General features: G+C 42.4%; 2 protein-coding genes across 9 annotated transcripts in view; one reads left to right on the plus strand and one right to left on the minus strand.

Annotated features, from left to right (window-relative positions):
- Positions 1-1,444: 1,444 nt before the first annotated feature.
- LOC141765143 (endonuclease V-like) overlaps positions 1,445-18,354 on the plus strand; it is a 202,013-nt gene continuing 185,103 nt past the window's right edge. For all 6 annotated transcript variants that reach the window (XR_012593387.1, XR_012593388.1, XR_012593389.1 and 3 more), the window contains exon 1: positions 1,445-1,449. The gene's annotated coding sequence lies outside the window, so the exon portion shown is untranslated. The remainder of the gene's footprint in view (positions 1,450-18,354) is intronic.
- On the minus strand, positions 2,944-16,314 carry rasal3 (RAS protein activator like 3). Of its 3 annotated transcripts, XM_074631027.1 has the most exons (19): positions 15,267-16,314; positions 11,975-12,102; positions 11,667-11,745; positions 10,437-10,504; positions 10,249-10,334; positions 9,000-9,129; positions 8,750-8,848; positions 7,990-8,664; positions 7,730-7,874; positions 7,503-7,647; positions 7,132-7,368; positions 6,849-7,050; positions 6,579-6,670; positions 6,388-6,501; positions 5,098-5,284; positions 4,801-4,911; positions 4,169-4,359; positions 3,752-3,836; positions 2,944-3,329 (listed from the first exon to the last, which is right to left on the minus strand). In XM_074631027.1, the coding sequence occupies exons 1-19, from the start codon at positions 15,883-15,885 to the stop codon at positions 3,231-3,233; spliced, it is 3,492 nt and encodes a 1,163-aa protein (XP_074487128.1). In that variant the 5' UTR covers positions 15,886-16,314; the 3' UTR covers positions 2,944-3,230. The 3 variants fall into 3 exon arrangements, with proteins under 3 accessions (XP_074487128.1, XP_074487129.1, XP_074487130.1); XM_074631028.1 differs by lacking the exon at positions 6,388-6,501 and having other exon boundaries at positions 15,267-16,290; XM_074631029.1 differs by lacking the exons at positions 11,667-11,745; positions 11,975-12,102; positions 15,267-16,314 and adding an exon at positions 11,137-11,605.

Consider the following 18,354-nt stretch of genomic DNA (forward strand, 5'->3'; position numbering starts at 1 on the left):
TCCTCCCTTTCCTCACAATCACTCTATTCATAACAAATCCAACAGTCAGGTTATTGTAAGCACTTTTGTACATAATAAATCCGACACTACGCTGTTCAGACTCAGACTCCAACACAAACTACAGTGAAGCACCAAAACCTCTTGGTTGTATCTAGTGAAGCCCGTCTGTTAAACAGTGTTGGCCGCGGTCGGAGGACGCGGAGGAGACCGTAGCTTTGGTCTCCAGGGCCGGAGTCTCTGCTGTACTCTGCTCCTCTGCTCCTCTGCCTGCCTGCCTTCACTCAGCTCGCTCCACTCTCACGTGCATGCGCGCACACTCCACACTGCAGAAGAGTTAGTTTAGCTCTGAGAATATCTAGTGAGTGTACAGTGGACGTTGGCTGTTTACAGCTTTGGAGGCGGGGCCCCACTCATTCCTATGAGAGTTGCTCAGTTGCGCATGAAGCCTAAATCAAGCACCCAGGAAGAGCGCCGGTCGTTGATGATAACACGGAGGTACTACAACTTCCACATCCGTCACGCGATGCCATTGGGCCCAAAAATACTTATTCCCATAGACTTACATTGGGAAAGAGACGTCTGTAACTCTGAGGATCATTTTTTTTTTTAGGTGAATCAACTTCCCAGTATGAACACTCTAATAGCCCTTATTTAAAACATTACGTTTTTTAAGTTGTAAAATGCACTAATAGCTGAATCCAGAGTTATTTCTTCCTCCGTTCATGTGAGTGAGACACAGACCGAGGCCGGAGCGCAAGCCGTGACGACGGCGTGACATTGGGATTCCGTGAACGACTCATGTGATACTGCGCATGTTTTTCCAGACGGAAGTCGAGCCATTTAGGCTTCATGAACCACTGAGCAACTCTCATAGGAATGAATGGGGCCCCGCCTCCAACACTGGATCCAGCTCTCTTAATACATCCATGGGCTCATCACGAAAGAGCTTAATAGACACAGTTAAGGCACTCAGCTCCTGATTGGACGGACGTTCTCCCTCGTGGGCTGCTTCCCCCAGCTTTCAAACCGGAAACAACATGGCGGCTCGTTTGGAAACTTTCTTCTCTTATATCATGAAAATAGTTCACCGAAATGTGTTTCTGGAAACATTTGAGGCGAGAAATAATGCATGCTGTTGCTGAATCTGTCTTTATTTTGGATCAACAACGTTTATTTTAAAAGATTCCCTGGAGTTTCAAGAGGTGGCGAGTTGCATCAGACGCCTGTGATTTGGATTCAGTAGACTAGACCTTAACTTTATGCAAATGAGGAATGCTCGGTCTCGACGTACCATTATGGTACGTGTCCACAGGTTCCGTCCTTTCCATGCTTCCCATTCATTGTCTATGTAAGCAGCCGTGCAATTCATTCTGGTAGCATGGCGGCGCGATTCGACTGATGGTACATGTCCACTGGGGCATTTTTTATCACGATGGCACGCGCTGCTTCCCAGCATTGGACACTTGGTGGGCTGCCACTAGAAACAGCACACTTGGCACCTGATTGGACAAACGCTTTCCTTCCGTGGGCTGCTGCTCCCAGCTTTCAAACCGGAAACAGTATGGCGGCTCGTTTGGAAACTTTCTTCTCTTATTTCACAAAAACAGTTCATTGAAATGTGTTTCTGAAAACATTTGAGGAAATAGAGCAAATATAGAGAAAATAGGATTAAAAAAAGCTATCTTTATAAAACGGTCACTATATCCTGACAGTATCATGTTCCTCTGTGTCCTCCGGTGTCCCTAATGGCATCCGCAAGATTTCACAGACCGGAGGAAAACAAGCAATCAGAGCTGAGTCTGTCATCCAGCTGCCGTCTCTGAGCAGCTGTCAATCACTCACAAACTCCGATCAAACGGTCAAACTAGGCAGCGCTGATCAAATATTAATCAATATTCTGTTACTGTAATGCCTATTTCTCTCCTCAGATGTTCTCAGAATCATCTTGTAGTGTACTGTTTAGCTGTAAAATTAGAACTTTTGTGACCCAGCAGCCATGTTGAGATCAGCTGAGGAAATACCAAGCACCACCCAACAGCCAGAGCACAGCCAATAGGAACACTCTCTCTCTCTGAAATAAGCTGTGATTGGTCAAAATCTCCCGTCATGTAAATGTAGAGGTCTGTAAAAATAATGTAAAAAAAAAAAATTTAATTTAATTTTATAACTGAATTCCCCGGCACTTTGTTTTCTGTTTTTGTTCTTTGAACTTGTATATTTTATTATTATTATTGTTGTTGTCAGAATTTGACATTAAAACATGTCAGGAATGGAAAATAAAAAAAAATGGTTTGTCAAAAGTCAAAAGTATATAGACTTTTAAAGCCTAAATTAAATTTAGAAATTTACTAAAGAAATTTTGATTTTCTGTATCTCATAGTTTGATTTAGTATCTTCTAAAACTAAATGTTAATGAAAGAGTAACTTCACACTAAATCCACTTTTTTGAGTTAGGAAATCACAGTCACTTTATTACACTGTCTGTTGATCCTGGTCCCATTTTATATTGTTCATTGTCTTGTCTTGTCATATTGTTCAAATCTGTGAAAAATAGTTACATTCCACCACTGCAGATAACTTAGCTTGTAGATAGATAGATAGATAGATAGATAAATAGATAGATTGATAGATTGATAGATTGATAGATTGATAGATTGATAGATTGATTGATAGATGCTGATTATATGTTTTCATGTAAAATCTTGATTTGCTAAATAATTATAGCTGCCAAATAAATGGAGTGAAGTATAAAGTGGCAGTATTTCCTTCTGAAATGTAGAATGGAGCAGAGGTAAAGCAGCTTATAATGATAATTATCAGTTAAAGTAGTTCCACAAGTACCTCAAAACTATATGTGAGTGAAGAAGCTGAGTAGATATACTTAGTTATGTTCCACCACTGTTGCACATAGAGACCCACTGGAGAAAGTACTGAGAGAGACACTTCAGTTGTAGCTCTTTTATTTATCAGAAAGGTTTACAAGTCAAACACATCTGCAGCTGGGATACAGTAAAAGCTGAAATGCAGACAAATCCTGCAGGTTTCATGTTCACCACAGTCGGCATTTGCCCGCTCACATGCATTCTAAATATGTTCATAAAATAAACTTACACCTGTTCAGGAAACCATAACTATGACTTCAGGCAGTGACTTCAACTTGAACTCTACAGTATGTATGTATTTACACAACACTGTGATGCTGCAGCTCTAAATGGTGTTACTGTCAGAGTTCAGTTGCTGTTGATGTGTGGCTTTTCGGGATGCTGTATGCTGTTGTTGGCCTCACTGAGCTGGTGAAGGTCCTTCAGCAGGTCTGCAAACTGCTCCTCCTGTGAGCACAAAGAAAAATAGCCATCAATGTGTTTTCTTCCGGTCACTCATGTATGCAACTGCTGTATACTGTCAATGAAGGGGTGTCTCCCACAATATGGCCATAGTAAATACCTTAGTGTTATGGAAAAGATGCATTGAATGTGAACCGATAACAACATGAAGTGATAAATTAGCTCATTATCTATTTAACAAATTATTTGAATTTTGATTTTAGGACTCCAACTTTGCATTACATCAAACAAATTGTGCAAATATTCAGCTGCAAAACACTTGAAATGAATGCTTTTCACCTTGAAGCTACAAAAATGAGCCAGTCAAACTCAATAGTTACAAGTTAGCCAGTGTATAGTAATGAACTAAACGCTACTCTACAGTGTTGTATGATTCTCGATAAAGGGCTTTTTTCTGTCTTTCTTACCAGTACGTTCATTCGCTCGGCTGCTGCAATGGCAACACTCAGCTTCCTTTCATCTTCCTCCCTCTCCTCCTCAATCACACCCAGCCTGTGACAGATAGAAGAGATGCTCATATAGACAGGAAGACCTCAGTAACAACTGATATGGAAACATCTTATCATTTACTGAAAATAAGTAATAACAGTAAGCTTACTACTAAGCTAAGCTAAGCTAAGCAGCTTTCTACACCCAATGCAATTATAATATCAACAGCTTCATTAATCTTTACGAGACTAATTCAAGTTATAAAGTGTGGAATACAATATGACTGAATACACATATGCATAATAAACACAGAAAAAAGCAGGCAACTTAAATATATTCAGCTTGAAAACTGAATACATTTGAATATGCATTACTGTTTAGCTCTACTATCTTGCCTGAAGGTGGCGCTGGCGAGCTGCTCGTCTCGCACAGCCAGCTGATCCCGGAGCTCGATCACTTCAGCCTGCAGCATTGCATTCTGGTCCTGACTTTGGATAATGAAGTCCTCCAGGCGCTTTGCCATGTCCAGCTCACGTTCTGTCACCTGCTCTATCCCCAGACGAAGCTCTGATAGCTCTTGAGCATGCTGGAATGATGAATTGACATTATATGAAATCCCATTCCATTAGCTATACCTGCTTATCCTTTAGATTAGAGGGTCCCAGCGGCTGGAGCTGATCCTGGCTGACATTGGGCAAGAGACGGGGTACACCCTGGACAGGTCGCCAGTCAATCACGCTGCTGTCAACATTCACGCTCACATTCACACCCACAGGCAATTTAGAGTCACCTAAGCTGCATGTTTTTGGAGCACCCACAGAAAACCCACAGAAAACCCACACAACATGCAAACTCCACACAGAACAGCCCCACCAGGCCCCCCAAGCCCACCAGGCCCCACCAGGCCCCACCAGGCCCCCCAGGCCAGCAGGTTCCCCACCCCGTGCATTTAATGAAGTGTAATAATGATGTCTTGCACTATGCAGCCAGAATTATGTAAGTTTGGTGGGTAGCAGGTTTGACATACCTTATCCAGTAAGTTGAAGTGCTCGTTCTCAGTCTTCATCTCAATTGACTCCCTGTTGTGGCTGACCTTGATCCATGGAACTGGTGCATGTGGACGTTTGACACTGGCGCTCTGAAACAAGAGGAAAGATAGTCTACTTGATTCCTTCCAATTAATCACAAGTCATACTACATACTGTTGATTAAAAATGCAATATATCAAAATAGCCTATGAGAAAAAGGTGACGTATTTATAGCAGTGGCATGAGCACATGACCTGTCGAGCTCAGTAGCCAAAACAGTTCCTCTTTTTACTCACAGTATTTGGTGATGAGATAAGTGGTTGATTGGTCTCCATCTCTTGTTCATTGTCAGCTGTCGGCAGAGTTTCAGAACTTGTCTGCCTCTTCAACGTATGTTTTGCCTGACCAGGACGTCTGTGTGGAGCACTCTGAGTTCTGGCAACTGGCTTCCTCTCTCTCATACTCCTCCGAGTCCTGCCATCCCTGTTGAATAAATGAATGTATTTATTATTTAAGTGCCATACATCAAATGATGGCATTTGGAAAATCATTTAGCAGGTTAAACCATCCTATCTCTGTATTGTACACTATGTGTAAATTGAGAACCATACCAGCCAGTCACTGTTGTCTACTGATAATATGACAAAAGACTTTTTGTAGTAAAACATAATGAATTGGTACTTCTTTTGCACATGGTGCATATGGCATTCTAAATGTTAAATGGTATGGCTTGGGATGAAAAACACCAACATTTAAAGTGTTAATCACTCATACTAGCGTCCAAGGTGATTGCTATACTGGCCTGTCTGAAGAGGCCTTAAAGCTAGGGTTGGTAATCGCTGTTGCAGGACTGTAATAATACCTTCCTGTCTACCTGCCTGCCTGCTGCCTGCCTGCCTGCTTGCATGCACTCTGCCCGTGCACTCATTGCTTCCACAGCTGCTAGCTTGATGGACTGTCAGTGTTGCTGACTTGGCAACTTTCTCGCTAGATTTAGCTACTTTTGGAGCTAGTGCTGCTAGCTACTTTCAGTGGATCAGAGTTGGCAACACTGGACTGGGTTTTTCGGTTGGATCATTTTAAAAATCTAGCGTACTCTTGCTAGTTTCTCAAGATTACCAACCCTAATTATCAGTTGATCTACTTCCAACCGCTATGCATGGTGATGAGGTCTGGGTATTGAAGAATGAGGCTGTGGACACATGTGACTGGATAGGGTGAACAGCTCAGACATCCTGAATGAGCTTCAAATAGAACAGTGACTCCTTAGCATTGAGAAGGACCAGTTAAGGTTATTCAGGCATCTGATTAGGATGTCTCCCTAACACTACCTATGGAGGTATTCTGGACAGGTCAATCGGAGAGAAGAATCATGGGCTGACCTGGAGGACGTAGCTGGAAGTCTAGCATCTAAGGAAGTCTGGCCTACCTGCACTGTGGCTACCACAAGCCATACCGGATAAGTGGCAGAAATGAAATGGATGAGTGGATGGATCATTGATACAAATCTTAAGGGGCCTTCGTATTTATTGACACCTAAAAACCAATATTGGCTGAACCTATACAATTACATACAACTATCATACCCATCTCGTAGGCCTTTGGAGTCCACAGGAAGCTGCTGGACGTGTGGTTGGTGAGGGCTGTACTTGCGCAAGTCTTTAGGAGGAACGTACTCTGGCTTGTCTTGTTCCATTTGGCTGCAAGAAAGAGCCTCAAGTTCATAATACATCACAAGTTTTTTACAAGTCAAATAAAATATAGGCCTTCAACATACCTGTTAATTATGATCCGTCGTGCTTCAGGGCCCAGTGACTCTGTTATCTGGTTCAGAATCGAAGGCAGAGGGTGCAGCTTTTCAATTGTGTCCTGAGGGAGAATCAAGCTGCATGTTAGGCCCCATTTAGTATACTCTTTAAACATGCGGTCAGTATCTTGATACCTTGTATGGATAAGAAAAATGCCATTAAGGCAAGCTGAACATGCAAACATCAGCAACATCTTTACAACTAGATACCAAACTGGACTCATTTGTTTTCTGTCCTACCTGGTCCTTCTGATAGATGATGTCTACCAGAAGGCCATGGAGCACAGACAAGCGAAGAGGCAGATCCACATAGCCATCGAAGGAAGACATTGGGATTTCTGTGTCAAGATTAGACACTGTTTGTAGGAAACCCCTCATTCCATCCCAGTGCTGCTGCAGGAATTCGTTCATAAAGAGCATGTACTCCTCTTTCTCTCCAAACCTGAATCAGAACAAAATGTTTCATTTACTTGAGTCATTTCAGGTAGACATTAGATTTTGTAGCAGATACAAAGCCACTCACAGGGTGAAGTTGGCCAGATTCTGGATGACTTTGGCAGTTAAGGTGAGGGTACGCAGGGTGTTTGGCTCTGGGTAAGGCTGTGTCAGACCAAAAAGAGAAGGGCTGAGGATAGCAGGACATAAGAATCGAAGGAAGAGGGAAGCAGAGATGAGACGCTGGCCAATCTCTGGTCTGCCCTGGTCTTCACACAGCTCCACCCAGCTGGAGAAGATCTTGTTTAACTCTTCAGGAAAGGGTCTAAATGCAAGAAACATATCAAGCAGGAGCTTTGTGAAATGGTCTTTTTTTTATCAATGCAAACACTACTACTTGCCTAACATTTTATATGTGTTATTTCATGTCTTTTTCTATGATGAGTTCTCTTCTCTCACCCATGGGACTCAATAATCTTCTGCACCACCTCCTCACAGGCTTCCATCAAGTGCTTTTGGTTGTTTGACAATTCAGAGGCAGGGCATTTACGAGGATCAACTTCACAGTTCTCCACTGAGGCGTAAAGACGGCTGATAAAGTCCCCTGCAGTGAAAAAGAATGCACAGAGTTTGGTAAAAACAAAGCACCAACCAACACTAATTACAATTTACCAGTACTACCCTACCTAGTGTGACAATGAGGTACTTCTGGCCAACCAGCTTCATATATTCATCTATGGCTTTAGTGGCCAATGTGTTCTCTCTGAAGATCAGTGCCTCCTTCTCTCCAAGGCGCTCCACCTCTGCACTGCCCAGATCAAGGAGGAACTCCTGAAGAATACACATTCAGATAAGAAAACATATGTCTGATTATTCCTTTTTGTTGTTTCTTTTAAAATCTGATTATGATGCAGTTAGCTTATATGCATTTTCTTTGAGACTCCACCTTGGCCTTGCCAATGCTCTGCAGTACATGGACCAGAGCTCCTGCCAGCTCTTCCTTCTCCTTCACATTCAGAAGTGGCTCCAGGTTTCTGCACATTTCCACATAATCCACCGTCACATACTCAGCAAACTCTTTGTATTTCTCCATGGGCAGCACTTGCAAATTCTGAAAACGGGCCTTGATGCGGAGTGAAGCCTGTGGCCCTAGTAGTTCTTTGTTCCCCGCTGTGCCTGAGGCCTTGTATGGAGTAATGGGATACCACTTCTCCTGATAGGTCCTCCCTTTGATCTCAGCTAAAGGCATGGCCACACTGCCCAGTGGGTGCAGGCTGGATTCGTCTCGGGAGTGACGCTTTTTCTTGGGGTCTTCTTCGCGGAATAGGTGCAGGGTGATTTGGGAGACACATGGCAGGTTGTCTAGCTCAAAGAATTCACCCCAGAATAACTGACACCCCCCAGCCACACCTCCACTGGCCCCCAGGCCTCCTGAAGACCCAGTAGAATTGTCCCCTGCCAGGCTGGAGCGGTTAGGCGGCTTGCCAACAGCGCGGCTGCTGGTGCGGGCAAACAGGGTCCCGTCCAGGTGTACCTCGCAGTAGTAACTCCGTTTGGGTAGCAGATCCTTAGCTTCATTTACCCACAGACTCAGGGAGTTCTCTGTGCGCTCGATGTTATCCTGTGAACAATGATGCATTTAGCTCTTTTTATTAGGATTTTAATTTTGCATGACACATTTTTGGAACAAATGGCTAATGGCTTACCTTGTTGGGCTGGGCAGCCCTTCTCAGGTCTTCAATCCAACGGTCACGTTCGGCAGCTGAGGAGCAGCCAAAGCAGTGGGTGTTCTCGGAGTTTATCACCTATAAGCACATTGAAACCAACAATACCATATTAGCCTTACAGGGATATAAGTTTAATTTTTTTTGACACAATGAAGGGCACTGTACAGTATGATGCTCCTCGAGGAGCCTGAATGAGTATCATAGACAGAATGTAAAAGTCAAAGTGTACCTCAAAGCAGTACTTCTCCCCCAAAATGGAGCTGTGGACTGGCCTGATGACAGTGCTGGTGTCTGCACTCAGATCTAGACTTCCCACTGCACTGACCGGAATGGACACAGACTCCCGGGAACCATAGTGCCTTAGAAATATTCAGAGTAAAGAAAGTCATTCAAAATGGAAAAATACCTTTTACTACCGATTGTTACACCCATGGGACTCCAGCTCTACGTAGAACTTTCACAGACTGCTGGTACTATGAAAGGTTACATGAATATATATACATGTGTATGTATATAGAGGACCTCGTAGAGGTCACATTGATTGCCATGATATTTTATACATGTTCCCCAGATGTTGTAGCCTACTGACATGGTAAACATGATACCTGCTAAACAGCATGGTTATTGTAAGTCTGTTAGCATGCTGACATTAGTATTTAGCTCAGCCTCACAGAGACGTTAGTGTGGCTGTCTTGTTATACATGGCCCCTCTCAAGTGTTAGACAGTGCAAGAGGAATGACAGGGATAACAGTTACTACACTGTCAACCCAATATTGATGTAAACAACCGTAAATCAAAACATTATGTCAGCAACTAAACCTCATATTCAAGGTTTCATGAGAAATCTGATGTGCTGAAGTACAGAGTCAACTAGGGCAGTAATTTCACTGATAGTTATACTAGCCCTTAAATTAAATTGATTATTTCCATGCTTGTCACTCATTGTTTTATTTGATGGCCTTGCTGACCTGGCATTTGGCTTTTGTGCCCTGAAAAAATTGACAACGCCAAAGGCCAAGTGGCCTTGCCCCTAAAATGATGAAATCCAGGCCTGGATCCAACACAACAATAAATGGTAAATGGTAAATGGACTTGGACTTATATAGCGCTTTTCTAGTCTTCCGACCACTCAAAGCGCTTTACACTACATGTCAGTATTCACCCATTCACACACACATTCATACACTGATGGCAGAGGCTACTAAGGTGCCAACTTTGCCCATCAGGATTTAATCTAAATACTCATTCACACACCAATGGCTATGCCTCCGGGAGCAATTTGGGGTTAAGTGTCTTGCTCAAGGACACATCGACATGTGACCCGAAGCAGCCGGGGATCGAACCACCGACCTTCCGATTGGTGGACAACCTGCTCTACCCTCTGAGCCACAGCCGCCCCCTAAATGTTGGAATGTTCAAGTACTTACTGTATGTACTGCACTGTCTCTGCCTTCACACACAGTACAGTGTACATTACCTGCTTCCTTTGTTTAGTCCTATAGGGTTCAGTTGGGAGTTGCTATTCCTTTTGGCCCTGTTCTCGAGACGTCGCTTGATCAGTGCCTAAGGGCGAAGAAGGCAAGCAGGGTGTATCAGGGCAATTATGTATTACATCAAAAAGAAATACAAGGGTAGCAGAGAGATTGTTATCTGTACAACACTCACCCTCACACCGCCATCTTGGTTCTTTGGTCGAGGGCCACCTGGTGACCCCACGTGGTCAGGGCTACATTCTGAGTATTGGGAAGAAATCAACACTTTGATATTGACAATGACCTAAAAAAATGTTATTTTTATTTTTTTTCTCAATATGTTTGGTACCGTGTTTAACCAAAGGTAATTTACTAATTATACACATAGAAATATAGTTCCTTTCCATATAGGGTTTGTGGTCGATGCTTTGAATCGGAATAATTTCTTTCCCAGCCTCAAATATCCAAACCAGATGTTTGATTGGCACTCTTTGAGTTCAAACCCTTTTCTCAAAATACAGAGTCGTCACTGCTCCAGCACTCATTTCTGCACTTCCACTGAAGAATGACGAAACTCTCAAAACATTAGTCAATGCTGTAATATTAGCAAATACTTTCAGATCAGACCATACAGGATATGTGGTAATCAGCAGGACCTGCAGCTATCTAAGTAAGTTTACTAATTGTGTATACTTCGCTAGCACACATTTTTTTAATCCTATTTAAAGCTCTGCAGAGGAAGAAATTAGAAAATCACATTCCGCCCCTGATTTCTTTCTTCAATGCCACTTTTTTAACTCTTCAGTTATAAGGTAAAGATATCAGTAAGTCTAAGATGTGAATGTAGAAGTTTAAAATGTAGATTCAGACTGATTTCCCTTCTTTTTGCTTACCGAAAGCCCCACCACAAACAATCCAGCGTCTAAATCCCATCATTTAGTCCGCAGTTGTGCCACAGTCTTGTTACTTCGATCCCAAGTAGTGCTGGCCTTTTTAACAGTCCTTTTAACGTTGGCCTCCTCTCTTCATCAACATAATGATGGTGACACCGAGCCAACCAGCCAAAAACAATACAGAAGCAGTCACATCCACAGTGCAGCTTCTTCTGAGCAAAACACCTTGAATGGAAGCAGATAGCGAGTATGCCCTCTCTCTCACTACGAGCTTTCATTGGACTGCTAGAACGCCCAGTCGAGATGATATCTTCCCCAAAAAACGTAGAGGAAGTAATTTGACAGTCACTCGCACGAATAAACATTCAGCCATTTCCTCTGTGACTGTCTGCAGAATCATGCTAAGTGTTGCTGTGATGTCAGTAGCTGTTATGCTGATCAAACTTGTCTTAATTCCCTATGGTTCGGCTCTGTGCTCACTGCATTTTAAAATGCAGGAATGTTATGTTGTGTGTGGGTAATGTATTAACCTGTGTCAAGATCTACGAGGTTCTGCATGCTGAGGTTGGACAGGCAGCTGCTGACACGATTTCGGGTCCACAACGTTGGCTGAGGAAGACACACACGCAGACGCACATGCACGCACACACACACACACACACACACACACACACACACACACACACACACACACACACACACACACACACACACACATTTTGTCATTTTAACTGTAGTGCTTTTACCTTTCTGTTAATTCAATTCTTCCTGTTTGCTACAGGTGTAATAACTTTTGGTGAACCACAGGGAGTTAGTGAGTGAACGTGTGTGTTGGTACCTCTTCATCTGGAGAAATGAGAATTTGTCCATCTTCAAGCATACAGTTGCTAATGTCCCATAAGGGCACCTCCTGAGGTGGGGCCCATTGTAGTCTTGGTAGTTCAGTGGGTACGACCTCATCCAAATCTACCACACAAACAGACGAGCACACACAAACACAGACACATTGATATTCAGCACTACGCAGCTTAGAGAGAATTGCAATGAACAATTGCAAGTGGTATTTCCACACATTACAATCATACAGTATCCCAGACACATTCTGTAGAATAAATAACACATATCATTTCTCACACATCATTTTCTAGAGAACCAACTCTATAGTAAAATGAAATGTGAATATTGCAGGAACATAATTGAAGGCACACACTGGCCCTTGTCTTTTTTTTTTTTTTTTTTGGTAATTATGGCATGATGGCGCTTATCTCCCACAGCACTTGGCCACTCCCATTTGTGAAGTTGCCGGGGTTACAGATGCTATCGGTCTCTTTTCATGTCATACCAGGATGAGCTGCGCACATCCTGTGGTTCCTCTGTAGTTTTTTCTTGATGTACACATCCTTCAATATGTATTTGCATGACACTTAAGGTTTAAATGTTCTCTTTTCAATAAGGTTAATTGGCATGATGTTTTCATGGTTTGGCTTAAAGGTGCTCTATACGATATCCAGAGCACTAACAACTATTGTCTATGTAAATATATAGTGGAGTAATGTCTACTGGAGCAGAGAATGAAGTGGCTCTCCCTCTGTGTGCGTTGTAATCTGAACTTCTCTCTTCTTCTCTGTGCTTTGTTTACACATTTGCCTCTAGCCGTTGACTACAGTTCATATTTTTTCTGAAATAAGGTCCCATGGGGTCCACCGGAAGGCGAGGGACTTCACCTTTCTATAAAAGCTATGATCAATGTAAATGTGTTTCTAGTATACTAAAGGAGATATGTAGGATAGATAGATAATAATCCGTTTAAAATTACAGATAAAGAAGGACATTTTTTCAGCCATACCCTTCTCAGGATCTACAACGTAAGCCTGTATTGCTTTAGCTTTGAGTTCCTTCTCAGCAGAGCGGAAGTTTCCTGTGAGGGTGGTTTGTACATTTTGCTCAGTATTGGTATTGTTTTGCTTCTCTTCAGTTACAGCTAGACTTCTGTGTCATCCCTCAACAGTTTCGGAAAGTGATGGTTTTGGTCTTTGTCATGTTCACCTTGAGGGTCTGACAGTACTGATAAAGAAGGGCTCTGGGTTCTGCTTAAGCATTTTTCAGTTGAAGAGGAAATGGCCAGATCATCTGCATAAAATAAACACTTTCATAAATCATAAATCAAACGATTGCTGTGTTTAAAAAACAGCTATTGTTGACGGATTATAAAGCACGGCCTAGACCTCCTCTATATGAAAAGCGTCTTGAGTTAACTTCTGTTATGATTTGACCCTTTTCAGGTGTGATTTCACTCAACGTAGTTGGAAAACCCTGTAAACTAAATAAACTTTAGCTGCTGGTAAATGTTGTTTAAGATGCCATCACAAATCACAAGAGTTCTAATCCCCAGCCCAGTCGCACAGCGGTTTGTGAAATTTAATGTATAGATTTGTGTAAATAAATACGAATTTCACATTTGTTTTGTGATGGTCAGCAGCGGCCAACACCGCGCGTAGGGAGGAGGTCAGGGTGGATGAGCAGATAAAAAAACACAGGTCTTTCCCCCAGCAGACCGTTGTTGGTGAAACCACAAGTCAAAGTTTATTTATTTGTAACGTAACTTCCATACTTAAGTTATGACACATCCGGTGTTATTTTAACCCAAACCAGGATCTTTTCCTATAACTAACTAAGCAGTTTGTTGCCTAAACTTAACCAAGTCAATCTATTCCTAAACCTAACTAAGTAGTTTTGTTGCCTAAGCCTAACCAAGTCGATCTATGAACCTAAATAGTAGTTTTAATTTGGAAAGACTGGAGCAGAAATTGACATGTGTAGGAAAACGCACTAAAAATATGTTATTGAAAAAAAAAGGTGAAATTCATGTCTATGTACACGAATCAAATAGATTCAATTTCATGACTATTTCACAAACTGCCGTGAGACTGTGTTGTACTTCAGTGTTGTTTTAACCCAGTAATGTCTGGCTGTTTTTAATTTTTTTTTTCAGCTTTTCTGAGAACCTCTCTTTTGTTGGAAATTTTGAAGTTTTTAATTGGACATTTCCAAAGTAAGTTTTCCACTCATCTCCAATTTGAATGTACACCTCACTTTAGCTTTTATTGGTAGACAAATAAGTTCCAGTTTCTCAGAATTTTACCCTTTAATTAAATGCAACTAGTGTTGTAAATATAGTTCTATTTTTGTGCTTTTAACTTTGATACCTTTCTCTCTTTAAGTTCCTCCCTTAAGGTCGTCTTATTTTAAGTGTCTCAGCTTTTCTCTTTGGCTGTGTTTTATTACTGAGTTTGTCTAATATGGCACTAGATGCTGAAATACTCTCGACAATGATACAGCCCACATTTATCACGTGTCATTGTGAAGAAAGTCACATGTACTCCACCTACTGTAAGTGTGTCACTGAATGATCCATACAGTAAAAGGAAATCATGATTGAATTAGGGCTGTCAAAGTTAATGCGATAATAACGCGCAATCGATCTTTCAGAGGTTGTAGCGGGTTTTAAAGCTAGAGAGAAGATACTATAGTAAGATACTATGCCATCATGTGAAACTAGAAAACCTAAGGAATCCATCAGTACCAACCATGTCATGCTAGCTTGTCGAGAAGGAGGCTAAATAACGCGAAAAACTGGCATGTCCATTTTCTAAGGGGTCCCTTGACCTCTGACCTCCAGATCAGTGAATGTAAATGGGTTCTATGGGTACCCACGAGTCTCCCCTTTACAGACATGCCCACTTTATGATAATCACATGCAGTTTGGAGCAAGTCATAGTCAAGTCAGCACACTGACACACTGACAGCTGTTGTTGCCTGTTGGGCTGCAGTTTGCCATTTTATGATTGGAGCATATTGTTTAATGTTAAATGCAGTACCTGTGAGGGTTTCTGGACAATATCTGTCATTGTTTTGTGTTGGTAATTGATTTCCAATAATAAATATATACATAAGTTGCACAAAGCAGCATATTTGTCCACCAAATCTCCCTTTAAGGTACATTTTGAACAGATAAAATGATGTCAAATTGATGTATTGAACACATCAAGCTGTATCATTCAGACTATTGTGCTAATCTCAAACATGAAGTTAATATAGTTTGACTATACTTTCAGATTAGGTGGTGTTACCTTGCAGTAATGTTGGGGTGCTGTTCCGACTCTGCAGCCTGGGCCTTTTGAGCTTCTGGGACACACTCCTCAGGTACTTTTTTAGGAGCGCCCCTCCGCCTCCTTTCTGTGAGGGGTCTGTGGAGGAGACCCCTGAGGTCTCTGCAGCAGCTGACGATGACGCTGCATGAGCTGAGCTGGCAGAGCTAGAGGAAGGGGACAGGGCTGCAAACAGTGACCCGGGAGGCTCGGACAGGGCCCTTCTGAAGGGGTTCTTTCTGGCGCCTTTATCTGGCTTGGCTCCCTCTCCACCTCTCCCACTGGGTGAATGTTTGTCTCCAGGGTCCTCGCTCAGGGCCTTGCGCCAGTTTTGCATCTTGCTCCATTTGTTGGTGGAGGCCTTCTGAATCTTATCGATTGTAGATGTGGAAGAAGCTGCTCCTCCTTCTCCGTCTTCTTTTACCTCATTGAGTGCTCCCTTGGAGCCGGTATGCCACTTGTAGGTGTTGAGGGGGTCACTGGTCTCAGATGTTTGTCCTTGGGGAGGCTCCACAGAAGATTCCTTTTCCTTCTCTGGTGATCCCTGTTCCTTTGGTGGTTGTTGAGCTGAAGGCTCTAAATCTTTCTCCTCTGTGCCCATTTTTAGATTTCTAGGGTGTGTTAATCAAGTTTTGTCTCTCCTCTCAAGGATGCATCAAACAAAATTAGAATTCAAATGCCTTCATAGGAGACCTCACCAGTTTCCCCTCTGATTTACTGCTATCTTGGAGACTCTTGTGAGTGCTAAGGGTGACAAAGTAGTCAGTGCCTTCACTGGTTCTGTCTCTCTGCTTCTCTCGTTTCCTGTCTTGCAAAACGTTATCCGGCAACATGCGACTAGCTGCTCTGCCGGGGTTGCGTTGCTTTGCTGCAGCACCCAGCTCCTCTCACTCACGGGGCGCTTGCTTCCTCATGAAAGGCCACTGAGAATTTTTTTTCTGTGCTTTATGTTTTCACCTACTTCCCTTGTTCCTCACTTCCTGTTCTGCTTTCATGTCCCCCTCCAAATAAAACCCTCTCTATGTCTTCTTGCTTAAACACAGCAACCAAACTCAAAGAAAGGTAGGTAGTTGTCAGCTCCACCTTCACCTCAAAGGAAACCTACTAGCCTGTCAGCTCTTGAGTCATTTAGTCTGTCACATTATGATTATGAGAAATGTGGTTTTACATTCTGAGATCATTTAAATGATGGAGGATGCTACTTCATTTCTAATCCTTACTCCCCCCTCTGTCTTCTACTACTCTATCAAAATACGTAATGATTGAAAAATGTAATAAATCAATAGTTCAAATACACTAACTGTAATTTCTATGTTTAGAAATATACTTGTAATATGAACCACATAAATATATATTGCAAGTAAAGGTCTAGAACACAAATACCATCCATGACTATTATTAATTCCATGTTCAATAAAGCAGTCAATCAGTAAAAGAGTGACAGCCACTGGTTGTCAGATACCTGTGGGTGGGTGTATGGACTGTTGACTGTTAAGATCAGTTTCCTGTTGAAGCGAGACTGCGCTTCCTGCTGAGATCCGTTTGTCAGACTCTGTGAAACCACTTCCTGCGCTCATGCTGCTCTCTGCTCGTACACACCTGCAGGATAGATTTCTCTGTCCCAGTGGTGCGAGATGTCACCATCAACGTCAGTTGGTGCCTGATGGGTAAAATATAGTGGACAGCAAGTTGCTGATGCCACTGCAGCATTCCACATATTGTATCTAGTATCTACACATTCAAATGTATGAACGAATTGGAGCAAATACGATTTAAAAAGTTATGTTTATAAAACGGTCCCTATATCCTGACAGTAGTGCATGAGACAGGTAATCTGAAAAATATCATGTGTCTCTGTGTCCTCCGGTGTCCTCCAGTGCTCCTAATGGCATCTGCAAGATTTCACAGGCCGAGGAAAACAACCAATCGGAGCCGAGCTGGAGCCTTGCCGTCTCTGAGCAGCTGTCAATCACTCACAAACTCAGATCAAACGGTCAAACTAGGCATCGCTGATCAAATATGAATCAATATTCTGTTACTGTAATGACTATTTCTGGAATAAAACATTTTCAGAATCATCTTATAGTGTACTGTTTAGCTGTAAAATGAGAAAGTTTGTGACCCGGCCGCCATGTTGAGATCTGAGGAAATACCAAGCACCACCCACCGGCCAGAGTGATAAATAGGCATTACAGTAAAAGAATATTAATTCATATTTGATCAGCTGCCTCCATTGAATGAACAGCCAATAGGAACTCTCTCTCTCTGAAATGACCTGTGATTGGTCAAAGTCTCCCGTCACGGGCTAGATGTTTTAAAGCCTGAAAACAGAACCATGAGGAGGAGCAGAAGTCGAGTTTTCTCTCAGAACACTTGAATTACAATATGCTGGTTATGCTATAAAGTTATTATGGAATTCTTACCCAATGATGCCAAAACATATTCTACCTACTGCCACTTTAATTTAAAATTGCTTTTTTGCCAAATCAGGTTCAATCTTTAAGTTACTTCAAAGTGAGCTTCAAATGGTTGTCTAGGAGATCCTCTGTGAACATTCACACATGCATACATGTTTGTTAGTTTTTTTTATTTGATTTCAAAATCTTAATTCAATCAGTTGTATGCAGCTACTGGAAGTTACATGTTTGTCTTGTTTTATTGAGGCCCTCTGGTGGCTGTGTTTTGGTACTGATAATGGTATTGAAATTATATTGAAAATGTGCATGGACGCTGCTCCTTTGCGTCGAAAGGAGCCAGTTGAGGTGGTTCGGGCATCTAGTACGGATGTCCCCTGGACGCCTCCCTTGGGAGGTGTTCCAAGCACGACCAGCTGGGAGGAGACCACGGGGAAGACCCAGGACTAGGTGGAGAGATTATATCTCCACACTGGCCTGGGAACGCCTCAGGATAAGAGGTTGAAGATGGATGGATGGATGCATGGACTGTAGAGCTTCAACCACTAGTCGATGAATCTATTAGTTCATCAACAGAAGTGGACTGTTGTTCAGACAAAACATTCCATTTGAAGAGGTCACCTTAAGCTGAGGGGTTGTTATATAGGGAATTTTCT

The sequence above is a fragment of the Sebastes fasciatus genome, chromosome 3 (genome assembly GCF_043250625.1).
Source record: "Sebastes fasciatus isolate fSebFas1 chromosome 3, fSebFas1.pri, whole genome shotgun sequence".
Lineage (NCBI taxonomy): Eukaryota > Metazoa > Chordata > Actinopteri > Perciformes > Sebastidae > Sebastes > Sebastes fasciatus.

Bases quoted from the DNA above. Each gene is read 5' to 3' on its own strand.
- rasal3 (XM_074631027.1), bottom strand. From the start codon at position 15,885: ATGGGCACAGAGGAGAAAGATTTAGAGCCTTCAGCTCAACAACCACCA. The intron at 8,849-8,999 runs GTACACTTTGAC...ATGTGCTTATAG, and splicing joins GGGAGAAGTACTGCTTTGAG to GTGATAAACTCCGAGAACAC. The intron at 5,285-6,387 runs GTATGATAGTTG...TTTATTCAACAG, and splicing joins TCCAAAGGCCTACGAGATGG to GGATGGCAGGACTCGGAGGA.